The sequence below is a fragment of the Hydra viridissima genome, unplaced genomic scaffold, assembly GCF_058129835.1.
Source record: "Hydra viridissima isolate aposymbiotic clone 2 unplaced genomic scaffold, HvirCarnegie_v1 scaffold_2, whole genome shotgun sequence".
Taxonomy (NCBI): Eukaryota; Metazoa; Cnidaria; class Hydrozoa; order Anthoathecata; family Hydridae; genus Hydra; species Hydra viridissima.
This window is the reverse complement of record NW_028324301.1, coordinates 1,341,038-1,354,209: the sequence shown is the minus strand read 5'-3', so window position 1 is coordinate 1,354,209 and position 13,172 is coordinate 1,341,038. Positions and strand designations below refer to the sequence as shown.

Genomic DNA, 13,172 nt, shown 5'->3' with positions numbered 1-13,172 from the left:
TTTAAACGTCGAAGACCGGCATGGCGGTGGAAGGGAAAAGGTGCTTGAAGATGACGAATTGACGACTTTACTCAACGAAGACTCCACCAAACCCAAGAAGAATTGACGGTATCATTGCATGTGATTCAGCCAGCGATTTCCAAGCGCCTCAAAGCCCTGGGAATGGTTCAGAAGCAAGAAAGTTGAGTGCCGTACGAGTTGAAGAGGGATGCTGAACGGCGTTTGTTTGCTTGTGAACAGCTGCTTCAAAGGCAACGATGGAAGGGAGTTCTGTACCGTGTTTTAACTGGGGACAAAAAAAGGTTTCACTACAATTATCCCAAACGCAGAAATTCATGGAGTTTGTCCGGCTATGCTTCCACATTGACAGCAAGACCCAATATTCACGGCTCCAAGATTATGCTCTGTATTTGGTAGGACCAGCTCGGGTAGTGTACTGCGAGCTGCTAAAACCGAGTGAAACCATTATAGGCGTACGATATCGAACTCAACTGATGCGTTTGAGACGGGTACTGAAGGAAACGGCCGCAATACGAGGAAAGACACAACAAGATGATTTGGCTACATGAAAATGCTTACCCCTATGTGACGCAACTAGTAAAAACGTACTTGGAAACGCTAAAAAAGGAAGTTCTACCACACTTGCTGTACTCTCCTAATATTGTTCCATCTGGTTCTAACCTTAACCAATCAATGGTGCACGGTCAAACTGATCAGCATTTTGGTTCTTACGATGAAGTGAAAAATTGGATTGATTCAAAGGATGAAGAGTTCTTTTGAAAGAGGATTCTGTTAATACCGAATAGATGGAAAAACGTAGTGGCAGGTGACGGACAATACTTTGAATTATAAATGTACTGTCAGTTTTTGAAAATAAAGCTTAAATTTATAGAAAAAAACGGCAGAAGCAAAATTATACCTCCAATAAAAAGACGTCAACGGTAAAAACAAAAAATGTAAAAAACAAAGAAACCATTATAAAAAGTCAAAACATTGATTAAAGATGGATTACGAGGATGGTTACGGAAGATAAGTTACGTAAAAATTAGAAAAGCATGGGAAACAAGTGACTAGGGAACATGAGCACCCACCTGTATGTTCCTCTGTACACCCACCTGTATGTTCCCTAAGTCATAGGAAACATACAGGTTGGTGTACAGGGGGCTAGAAAATATATTTTCGGATACGCTGAGATAAATAAATGCAATTAAAATCGACTATATGTTTTAATGGATCTTCAGTAATCTGTAATCTGTGAAAATAATCAGTAATTGTCTGTAGCAGTTTTTGAATCAAGGGCATGTGATAGAAATATATTTATGTTATGTCCGAGCGAGAAAGTCTCTTTTTTATACGTGGAAAGTCAGGACCCAAATCCACATGAACATTTTTAAACTACTGCATACTGTTTTAGCCATTACAAATTACCTTACCATATCATAAAATATTCTTGTCGATCTCAGTCCTGATTTTACAAAGCGTCAATTCAATAATTAATTACCAAATATATTATCGTTTCTGCGGAATAAAGCAAACACCGTAAATACCACTTCTCCTAATGCCGCAACAGTTAAAGTCACTCGCAAACACAATTTTTCTTTTTCGACTCAAGATTTATTTAAAAGGGCTATCTTAAGTATTTTATTATTACTTAAATACACACCACTACAAAATTAACAAAAAGACAAAACCTGATTCCTTTTTTTGTATATTTAACAACTTAGGGCCTGTTTATATGGAAAGCGCGCTAGCTCGGCAAACGAGCCAGTCCGTTTACCGAGATCTCGACGTCGTCCTTATTTCAACTTAATTTTATTTTGAGTTTATATGAATAAACGAACTAGCCCGGATCGCTATCCGAGCCAGCTCGTTTATTTATATAAACGCAAAATAAAATTAAGTTAAAATATTGATGACGTCGAGATGTCGGCAAACGGGCTGGCTCGCTTGCCGAGCCAGCCCGCTTTCCATATAAACAGGCCCTTAGTAAGTTTACCCTCATATTACTGAACAATATATTTGTACAAAAAAAAAGCACAAACACCATTATCATAATAAAAGGCACATTCTAATAGAGATCAACAAATGTGATAGGAGCTGAGTAACAAAGAATCAACGAAAAAAGAACACAGAGGAACATTTTACATTGGTTTTACTGTCTTACATACAGATATACATGATTTTACATTACATCTTACTATACATAATTTTATCTTTAATCAATAGCATGCTTTCCCTACCTATATGGTCATGTTACCAGCAAACTTTGTGTTTTGGATATTTAACTTTTCACAAAGATTCCCATAAGTTCTCGTAAAAACTATCCTTCGCGAAATATACAGTTCATAAGGTATAAATACATATTACTCCAAATAAAAAAAAGATTATTAATGTAAAAGATAATTGCAAACACTTTTATGATTTAATATTTTCCAGTCATTCATTTGACATTCTTTATTACAGTATTTTGCAACCTTGCATCTTGAACAGGTGTATCTGGACTGCTCTTTACTACAATAGAGACACAGATCTAACTTTCTTTTTCCTGACATGATAACTGTATTAGGATCGTCAACTCTTATCATTGGCTTTCCATCAGCAGGAAACCTAGCATAAGGATCAATGATTGTGAAAATGCAACCGACTGGAAATGTCTCTTTGATTGATTGATAATCTTCACAAAGGTTGTAAATGCATAACTTTCCAACAAAACGTTGCTCATCTTCAACTAAAAAATGAACTGATGGATACAATCCAATTATTGGAATGTCGACTATTGTGACAGTCAAGGCATGTCCAGTAAGAATGTAATCTTTCGAGAAATCGATATCTTTAAATAACACTGGTTTCAGACCTACAAGAGATGTTGGCATGGTTTGGTTTTCATTTGGTTTGCTACTAAAATTTATAACAATGTCACTTGAAGAATACAATTCAATAATGTCAAACCCTTTGCGATGATTTAGAAATAGCTCTTTCCTTTTATAATCAATTAACCCGTCATATTCTTTTTTGTTAACTTCTTCAATTTTTTTCATAAGACTTTCTTTACTTTCAGTGTTTAAAACCATCAAAAAATGTTCTAAGAATTTTTTAGAGCTGCTCTCATAGGGTAGAAAACAAGAAAGTTGCAGCTTTTCACTTTCAAGACCTTTCTGATAATAAAATGATATCAGAGGTGAATTCATCAACTTTTTTGACCTAGAAAACTTACCATGAACAGCAGAATCTGTGGAGTTGAGTTTCTCCATCGCACTACCTGCCACACACAACATTACACCAAGTGCATAATATGACTCCGGTAGTTTTCGATGATCAACAGGTGCTAAAGAGATGAACTTCTCATAAAAATGTTTTGCATTATCCTTGTTAAGCAATCGTAAAACAACAGCATTATCGTATATATATTCATAATTAGATGGCTGCAACAAACAAGCTTTCTCAAACACTTTTAAAGCATTCTCAAACTGGTTCAAAAATGCGTAATTACATCCCAATAGATCAAGAAATTCACAGTCATCTGGGTATATTAAAAGAGAACTCTTAAGAAAATTTATCAATAACGTTTGATCACCAGGATTTAAGTAGACAAAACACAATCGAGCATTATAATCTATTTCACTTTTCTGACATTCTCGGATAACCAAATTAACTATTTTTGACACTTCTTCATACTTGTCAAGAGGCATCCGACAAATAATCTGGCAGGTTGAATAAGCACATGCAAGTTTGATTAGAAAGTCTTTAACATTGAAATTCTGTATTGTTAGCATGCATAGAGCTTCATGAAACAGTCCAAGAGCTTTAAGCATATTGTTGGCAGTTATTGAACCACTCTTAGACTGCCATAAAAGCTCTTCTAGATTAAAGTCAAAACGTTTATGATGTATTGCAGAGGGAACTTCAAAAGAATTCTTAAAATTGTTCATGTACTTTAGGATCATTTCTATTTCAATGCTTTGAGAATTAGAAGACGAGAATCTCAAGTTTTTAAGATCTTGAATGTTCTTCCTGATCCCTTCATCTTTTGTTTTGTGGGAAAAATTAGGAGTTTGCAGAGATCTTTCATGCCAAAGTAATGCTCTATCTGGATCTCCTTCAAGAATATATAGGTCAACAAGGCTTCCAGAAGCATTAATATCACCTCTCTCATGAGCAAGGATAAAAAGTCTTTCTGCTTCTTTAATGTTTCTTTTAACACCAATGCCATGAAGATAAAACAAACCTAGGTTATTAGCAGAATTAGCACTGCCATGCTCAACTGCTAAATGATACCATTTAGCTGCGATCACATCATTTTTAGCTACATATGTGCCTTCTTGGTATGCTAAACCCAAACTATGTTCAGCTTCAAAAACACCTATATTATTGATCTCCCGGCCAAAAAAACTACGAGTAGGTTTCTGCTTTGCAGCTTCTTCAAGTAATGCAATTGCAGCTTTAAAGTCTCTCTTAACTCCTAATCCCTTTTTTAACAAAAGAGCCAAGTTGTACATACCTTCTGCATTGTTTCTTTGTGCTGCTTCTCTGTAAAACTTTGCTGCCATTTCATAATCTTGTTTGACTGTATTTGATCCATCTCGATACTCGTGTCCAGTCCAAACTAGTTTTAACGTAGGGTCAAATTCATATAACATTTTCTTCATTTCTGAAAAAGGAAAATTTTCAGTTTTGAAATTAGAAAAAGATTTTTTAGTTTTTTTAAAAAACTGTTCCTCATGTTCTTCAGTTGAAATAGGAACTTGATTAAGATGGTCATATCTCCGTTGTTCTCCAAGCTTAGCTTTCGCAAAAGCTAATGAATTTTTTATCTCCTCACTATTGAAACTAAATACAAATGCTTTTTCATAGCACTTCACTGCTTTTTGAAACTTGTTCATTTGACAATATATTTTCCCTAGCTGAGCATATCCTTTGAACCACACTGGATGATGACAACATGTTTTCTCTGCATCTATGAGTGCTCTATACAAATTAATTTCATCTTTTGTTTCATCATAGAGTTTCATATATGATAACGACCGATTACGATACAGTATACCCAGCTCTTCATTTGTTAAATTAGGCAGAGCGATTGCAGAAGTGTACATCTCAATGGCTCTTGCATAGTTTTCCTTTTTAAACTCCTCATTTGCAGACTCTTTGACTGATTGAGCTTTTTGGTCTGGGTGTGTGATATGGGTTGTAGTTTGAAATGCTTTGTTATCCTTTAATTTAAGAATATACTCTCTTGACGCACCTAATGCTACCATCGCTGAAACTAATTCATTTGAAAGCTCTTCAAACTTTTCATCAGGTATTTCTAAATTTACAAAATGCTTGATTTTATTTCGCACTGATGATACTTTACTGACTGGTTGCAAGTAAGACTTCTTCTTCAATATTGGAGAAAACAACTTTGATGTTAACACAGTTCCTAAAAGTGTTATATCCCATTCATCAGAATTGCCAGAATCTAAACAAACTTGCTGGATCTTTTTACAGCTATCTCGAATTTCCTTTCCCACTCCATTTCTAAAATACTTAGATGCTTCTACATTGTCTGTCCAATCTTTTTTATGTAGTTCTTTCCATGTTTGTAAAAAGATTTGTCTAAGTAACTTTGTTGCCTCTCTTACCATGATTTGAAGTGATAAAAAGTTTGAATACTTTTCAACCATTCTTCACTTTTTGTAAACTTAAATACAAATAATAACACATATACTTAAAAACATTCAATTATTTTGAGTTTATACACATAAACACAAATATCTTGTATAAAATAATCATTTTCTCAATTATAACTTAAAAATTTTAAAATTTCTAATGTTCATTCAAGTTTAGAAAATATACATAGTGTAATAGAAATATATGGATACATATATATAAATAAATACATGCATACATTCACCACATTATTAGTTTTTTATTTTCGTATTTTTTTAAGAATTTTTAAACACTATCCTAAAAACTTTTATATTAAGATTTGTTAAACACTAGTCTGAATGTAAATAATTAACACGTAAGTGTGTTTTTTATATGTTTCATAATGCACATGAGCTAGGCATAAAAAAGTTATTAAGTTATTCTTCATTTGTCTTGAGGTTATAATTAAGAGTATAGAAGGGTTAGGTTTCAATATTTTATTGGGAAACACCATTTCTTGGATTTCTGGGAACTCAAAGTACGATAGTTAAAGTTTCAGCATGTTAGAATCAGTTTGAAAACATTTGGTGAGAATTAGGTAAACTAGTCATTAAGCCTGAAAACATGCAAATCTTTTTTCAGTTATTTTGAGAAAAATTCAATTTAAATGAATGTATACATAGATTTTGAGAAAAACTCGATTTTAAATGAATTGTATAAAGCAATACTGAATTACTTCTTAGAACTTTGTTTTTGTCAATTAAACTTTTTAGAGAAGACTAACATATTTACACAAACTGTATGATAAGTATTTACACAAACTGTATGATAAGTATTTTACATTATTAATCATAAACACATTACATCTCTATGAAATTATTTTATGTAGCAAAATTAGCACTAAAAAAGAGGAACAAAAAGAAACGGTTACACTTGGACATATTGTTCTAATACAAAGTATACTAAACATTAACTCTTTGTTGCGAACTTTAGTTGTGTATTCTGAAAATTTTGATGTGTGATACTTACACTAAGTTTTTGCCTGACTGTCAAAACGAGAAATATCCAATTCAAAATAAATAAGTGCATCTTGTGAGGTAGACAAAAAATACTTTTTTAAAAAACAATTGTGAATAAAGCGAACGCTTCAACTTATAACGTTTAAAAGGTTCACTTAGTTTAACTAAAAGTTGAAAAATATAAAGTTGAAATTATGTATAATATTTTTAAGGGTTTCCACTTTGTACGATTTTTCCTTGAAGACATAAATTCCGAGAAACGCTCTTTCTCAATGTTATGCCCCTCCTCCACATAAGTTGAGAAACGTTCTTTTTAAATCTTTTGTCCCCGTTAGTTATAAGGGAAATGTTAAAACATGCATTCTTGAAACTCATTCTCGAAACTAATTGAGAAATCGTTTCGATAACGATGTTAATATCGAAGTAATGTTTCGATAACTTTTCGGAAAAAATAAGTCTCGAAACTAGTTTCGAGACAAGGCGGGTTTTGTTCTCGAAATGAATCCGAGATATCGATTCATTTTGAGAGATTGCGAGACATTTCGAGACATTTCAAGAAATGTAGAGAATAAAACAATTTGCAAAAAAATAAGAAAAAAAAAAAACATTTGATTTTGCTTAATCTCTAATTGCGCATCTCTAATATTACGTGAGTATTAACTCACTAATTTGTTTTGAATTTTGACAATTAACAAAAAAAAAATCAACGAAGTCAAAATTTTTAAAACAAAAGAATTTTTCAAAGGATTTCCTGTTTAAAAGATAAGAATTGACTTTTAATTTCTCTAAAATGTATGAGAAATATGTAAGATTTACGTAAAAATGCTTAATCACGAATAGTTTCGGATTTTATACGATATTTGTACTTTCTTTTTGTACTTTGTTACTTTCTGGGAAAAAGCTTGTTACCAGTGACTTTACAAAATTATTCGACGTGTTTTTTTAAGCTCCTGAAAAATATGTTTTTTTTCAAGTGAATAAAAGAATATTTTCTTTAAATTTAGATGGAAACAAGTTTGGACGAGTTTTCCAAGATGCTCAGACCAAGATCAGCTATTTGAAAGTTCTTCGAACAACAACTTCGAACAACAGGACACAGTTGTTGATTGTCAAAAGATTTCCAAGGCTAAATGTAAGCACTGCACTGCGGCTATTACTACCAAACAATCCAATACTTCTGGCCTCAGGTCAAATCTTAGCGGATTTCATGCCAGCCTCTACTTGCAGCTTGAACGTGAAAACTTGAAAAACAAACTTGAAAGTGATTTGTCCCATGATGAGCTGGAAAAAGTTTTGCGACTCTCCCATTTAACTTAAAATTAACTTACTATAACGGGTGATGACAAAAAAATGAGACTGCGTTCAATGTATGTACTAATACCATTAGCTGTATATATATTGTATGTATTTTATTGCAAATTTATTCTAGTTTTAAATAAAAAAAAAAAGTAATCAAAATTCAGCGATTTAAAATGAAACTAAATAAATCTAAGCAAAAGCTTCTCCGTGAACGTCTGTATGGATTTTACATGGACAATAAGCAAAATGGTAAATATTACACTTATTGTCATTTTAAAGCAGAAAAAATACCAAAAGCAACCATATACCGTATAATTGAACGCGCAGAAAATGGAATCGGAACTCAAAGAGTTAAAGGAAGTGGTCGAGTCGCAAAAAAATGACGAAAAAGAACATTATCAAGCTGAAGACCATGTTTGACCACAAGGATGGCGTCTCACAATGACAAGCAGCTAGAAATTTTGTGCGCAATCAGTCCTTTATATGCAAAACATTGAAGAAACACACAGAAAAACAAAGATTTCATTAAGAACAGATACACAAAAGCGCAAAATAAGATCCAGATGCAGTCGATTATACGAAAAATAAAAATCACGATTGGATAATTGATGATGAATCTTATTTCACTTTAAAGCATAGCACCATTAACGGAAACCAAAATTTCTACTCAAGTAACACTGCTTTGACACCGCCAAGCGTAAAATATGATCCAGTTGAAAAATATGAGCAAAAAGTGTTGGTCTGGATTAGCGTTTCGGCTAAAGGTATTTCTATACCTTTTTTTGTACCTTCTAAGCAATCAATCAAGCAAGAATTACACCTGAGCGAGTGCATCAAAAAAAGACAAGTTCCTTTCATCAAAGCAAATCATCTAGATGACAATTATATATTCTGGCCTGACCTAGCAACATCACACTACGCAAAAACTGTAGTGGAGTATTTCAGACAAAATAACATCAACTTTGTTGAAAAGGAAGACAACTCTCCCAACGTACCTGAATGCAGGCCTATTGAGGACTTTGGGTTTCAATTGAAAGGAGAAGTATACAAGAACAACTGGCAAGCAGAAAATATTGATCAACTTTGCAATTGAATAAAGTATTGTTTGAATAAGATCGACTTTTCTGCCATACAGCGCCTTATGGGATCCGCAAATGGTCGAATCGATAATATTCGTAGAAATGGATTAATAGAAGATAATTAAATATATGTTTTGAATGCTCGAAAAATCTTCTTCGTAATACATTTTTAATTTTAAAAGAATCATTTAAAATAAAGGAGTTATACCCTTTTAAACGCAGTCTCATGTTTTTGTCATCACCCGTTATTACAAATTTGAAACATAAACTTTCAAATTTGAAACATAAACTCTCAAATTTAGGTAGCTGTGAGTTTTTAATTTTCAGCAATACTTTTGCCAACAGAAAGGGTTACAATCTCAAGAAAAAAAAGGAATACTCAATAGCTTTCTGTTGTATTTTTTTTTTAATATTTAACAAACTTTGAAAAAATATTCCTTGGTTCAGGTTTTTGGTAGGGGCCCTCGCCGCCCCACAGTGTATCATTTTAACAATCTCGAGGGAAAAAATTCATTTTTTCAACTTATTTCAAAGTGTTTATTAGTTTTACATTTCGATAGCAGGTAGTCCATAGTATTTAAAACCAGATTTTTTTTGTAATTCGATAAAGCTGCTAATTAATTCTTCTGAGCATGCGCCAATTTTTAAAGTCGTAGAACAGCTATGACAACAATAATTCAATACTTTTAGTTACTGTAAATATATCGCTTTTGGAACTTTATTTTGAGTTATTTTATTTTGAAATGAGGATTGTTATAATCGTCTCTTACCGTTAATGTTTTCAGCTTTTAATGAAAATCTCTTTTAGAATTCTTTTATAAAGTGAATAATTTTTTGTCAAATCATAAAGTTATTTAGAATGTCTTTATAACTTTTAACATGAAATATTACCGAATATTATTATGATTGTATGCAAATTAAACCTCATTCCTTGGAGTTGTTAAACCAGAAAAAGCATTCTGCGAATATTTGCGAACTAATTTTGTTTATTCTATTTTTTAGAATGACTCCTTCGATTTCCCGGATGGCTCTTTTTGATATATGGATACTAGGATACTAACCCCGAAAATTTCGAAGTTCGATAGATTGATGGGATATGTTCTTGAAGAAATAGGAGTTGTTGGAAAGTCTGAAGCTGCTTTAAAGTGTATAAAAAAATTAGAAGTTTTTATCAAACATTTAAGATGACATGGACAGAAATAGGAAGACATCGGCAACGCTTCCTGGACATCTATTTTTCTTGGATAAATAAAAGCAATATATTTATTGATCCCATACTTCAAAATGTACCTTGTACTTCTCAGCAGAATGGCATTAAAAAAATCTTTTAGCTATCTATAATCCATTTCCATATTTTCTATAATCTATAATTTAGGACCACAAAAAAGGTTTTTAAAAAAATCTTTTTTGTGGTCCTAAAGCTTAAAAGTACAAGTTACAACATCTCATGGAGTCCAAGTGGCCAAGAGCTAAGTATGACCACGGAAATAAAGTTTTGGAAACAAGGAAAAAGAGATTCAGCTTCCATTGTTAAAGAACTTTTGGTTGCACCTCCGAATCAAGGTACAAGTTTAAAAAAGACACGCGAATAATTGCTAAAGCAACCAGCATTATTGTCGGCGGAACAAGTGCTCGTATTGGTAGTGGATGCTAATCTCTCCACTCAACAGTACCAAAGAATTCGTGTGCTAGTTGGAAGCTTAAATTTCAATCTTTATCCCTCTTACCACAAAGTTAAGGAAGCCAAAAGAAAAGAAATAAACAAATAATATCTTTCCTTAGGTTTATCACGTCTTTGTCCCTCGATTAGAATTTTTGAATGCGTTCTTTAAATTTAATACCGTTTAGAAAGTAAAACATGGCAAGCAAGTGGAAATAAAAATAAAGAAAATGCGGGATGAAAAAAAAAAAGAAGTCCGGGAAAAGTTTAGACGTAATTTGGATTTTTTAATTGATGCACCCAAACAGCAAATTCTTAATACAAATAATGAAAACTGTTCTCGTAAAATTTTAAGAAATGCTGCGAAGTCGACTGAGATAACAGAGGTGCGCTTAGAATTATTAAAGCGCATAGGAGTTATTCCAGAATCCATAAACTCGGATCACAAAATCAATTAGGATAAATTCAAAATCTACGCAAGAGACCCGGGAGCTGTATATTGAACAATACGGATGTTATCCTATGCCTGTTACCCATAATAAAGTTTTATTTCGAAACGTCCGTTCTTCCAATCGGAAAATATTCTGAAGAAGCCCAAGAGGCTAGAAACAAACCCAAAAGACAGTTCAGGGAACGTTTTACGAAGAAAACATCACGAATGGATACATATACGGACTTATCAAACAGACTACTAATTGCTTCAGATCCAATTATAATAAGTTTGAGAGCATACTCGAAAACTAAGCATATTAAAATGAATCCTGAATTGTTAAATTTACTAGAAAGTGAGCATAGCGAGACATATTTAGAAAGTGACAATTCTGTGGACACATCTGGGGATTCACTAGAGAACATGTCATCGCCTGTGATACCAAATAACTGAGTAATCTATTTTTGCCTCTTTCAAAATTAGTTTTGTTATTTAATTGTAGAATATAAATATAAATATCTTTTTCATAAAAATTCTTTTAACATTGAAATTAAAATCTAAAATCCTTAAATTCTTTAAATTAGCTCTATTTTATAAAATTCAAAAAATGTTATGTATGCTTATTATATTTTTATTATTTTGCATTTTTATGATTTCTATACCTATTAAAAAAGCAAAGTTATAGTCTTTATTTGTGTTTGGAACTTTTTCCTTCTAGATTGATAAAATCTAGATTGACCTTAAAAGTAGAAAACTTAATTTTTTTGCAATTTATCCCATGGAATATATTCTTGCCACAATGTAAATATTGTCGATCGTGTTTCTACTGGTAGCGTTTTCGTGGCGTTTTATTTAAATGTATCAAAATTGAAATTATCATCGAACTTCACTCGGTGAAGTGTCTTCTTCTTCAATCAGCTTCTCTGTAGGAATTGCTGGTGGTATGAGCTCTAATTCAAAATCCTCTGATAACAAGCCCGCTAACTCTTCAAGATCTATCTCAATAAAATCATCCACAACTATTTCAATTTCGTTATCAATATTTTCAAGTAAAAGAGAATACTTTTCTTGATTAATAGCAAAGTCATACTCATTTTATATATCTTTTTCCGACGTCGAAAAAAATAAAAATACTCCCCGGTTTCGCAATTATCACCTATTGTTTCGCTTTTGTTATCTAAACAATACCGTAACACGCATATCTTTTTTATGAAACAATGCGTTGAACGTCCATCTATTAATACGTCCTTGATTAAACGAATGTTTTTGTGGTACTTAAGATTAAATAACGTCTTAAGTTTCAACGATAGACGGGTTGCGTGATGACGCATTTTGTTTTTTTTCCCCAGTCCCACGCGGTTTCGGCAGTATAGAAAATAAACATAAACAACCGCATAACAAAAGTTTCATTCTGCTAATATAAAATTTAAATTTAGTATATTTTATATATTATTTAGTATAATAATTTATTATACTATAATAAATTTTATATATATATATATTAAATAGCTTCAAAAAAATTTATTATGTGGAATAAATCAAAATATTTTCTAACTCTTAACAATGAAGAGCAAGTAAAATACAAAGAAAAATTAACTCTTGGATAAGGATCGGTCTTGCCAGATCCATTATCAATTGATGACTGGCAAAACAATGTGACACTGCTCCCTAATATATTACTTGGTGATATACAACTCTACCTTATCGACACACCTAGTCGATTCACCAGAGAGAATGTAAGAGCATATAAGTCTTTAGAAGCATACAACTTCTTTGTTTCTGGGCATGTTCATGATGTTTTTTATCATAAAATCAAAAACACTGACTACTGTTACTTGAAAACTAAGGTAATGTATTAAAGAAATTATTTTGTGAATATTTACATTATTTTTAAATTATGGTTGTTCATAGGTTCTGCCAAGTCAGCGGCGAGGACAAAGACACGAGGACTACAGCGTTTGGGTTGCACTGCATAAAAAGGGCTAGATTTTGACCGGTAATTTCTCCTGTATGGCCGGACTTGGATTAGCCTGTAGCCATCTTGCTGCTCTATTGTTCAA

General features: G+C 32.4%; 1 protein-coding gene and 1 long non-coding RNA gene across 2 annotated transcripts; one reads left to right on the top strand and one right to left on the bottom strand.

The window, feature by feature from the left end:
- Positions 1–2,136: 2,136 nt before the first annotated feature.
- LOC149891497 (uncharacterized) lies at positions 2,137–6,858 on the bottom strand. The gene is made up of 2 exons (XM_090079675.1): positions 6,655–6,858; positions 2,137–5,677 (listed from the first exon to the last, which is right to left on the bottom strand). Exon 2 carries the CDS (start codon positions 5,658–5,660, stop codon positions 2,388–2,390), a length of 3,273 nt encoding a protein of 1,090 aa, XP_089935801.1. The 5' UTR covers positions 5,661–5,677; positions 6,655–6,858; the 3' UTR covers positions 2,137–2,387.
- A 779-nt stretch (positions 6,859–7,637) lies between these two features.
- LOC149891496 (uncharacterized) lies at positions 7,638–10,363 on the top strand. Its single transcript, XR_016450154.1, has 2 exons — positions 7,638–7,776; positions 10,025–10,363. It is a non-coding gene; the product is annotated as an uncharacterized LOC149891496 (long non-coding RNA).
- Positions 10,364–13,172: the final 2,809 nt, after the last annotated feature.

Coding starts and splice junctions, on each gene's coding strand:
- LOC149891497 (XM_090079675.1), bottom strand. CDS start 5,660: ATGGTTGAAAAGTATTCAAACTTTTTATCACTTCAAATCATGGTAAGA.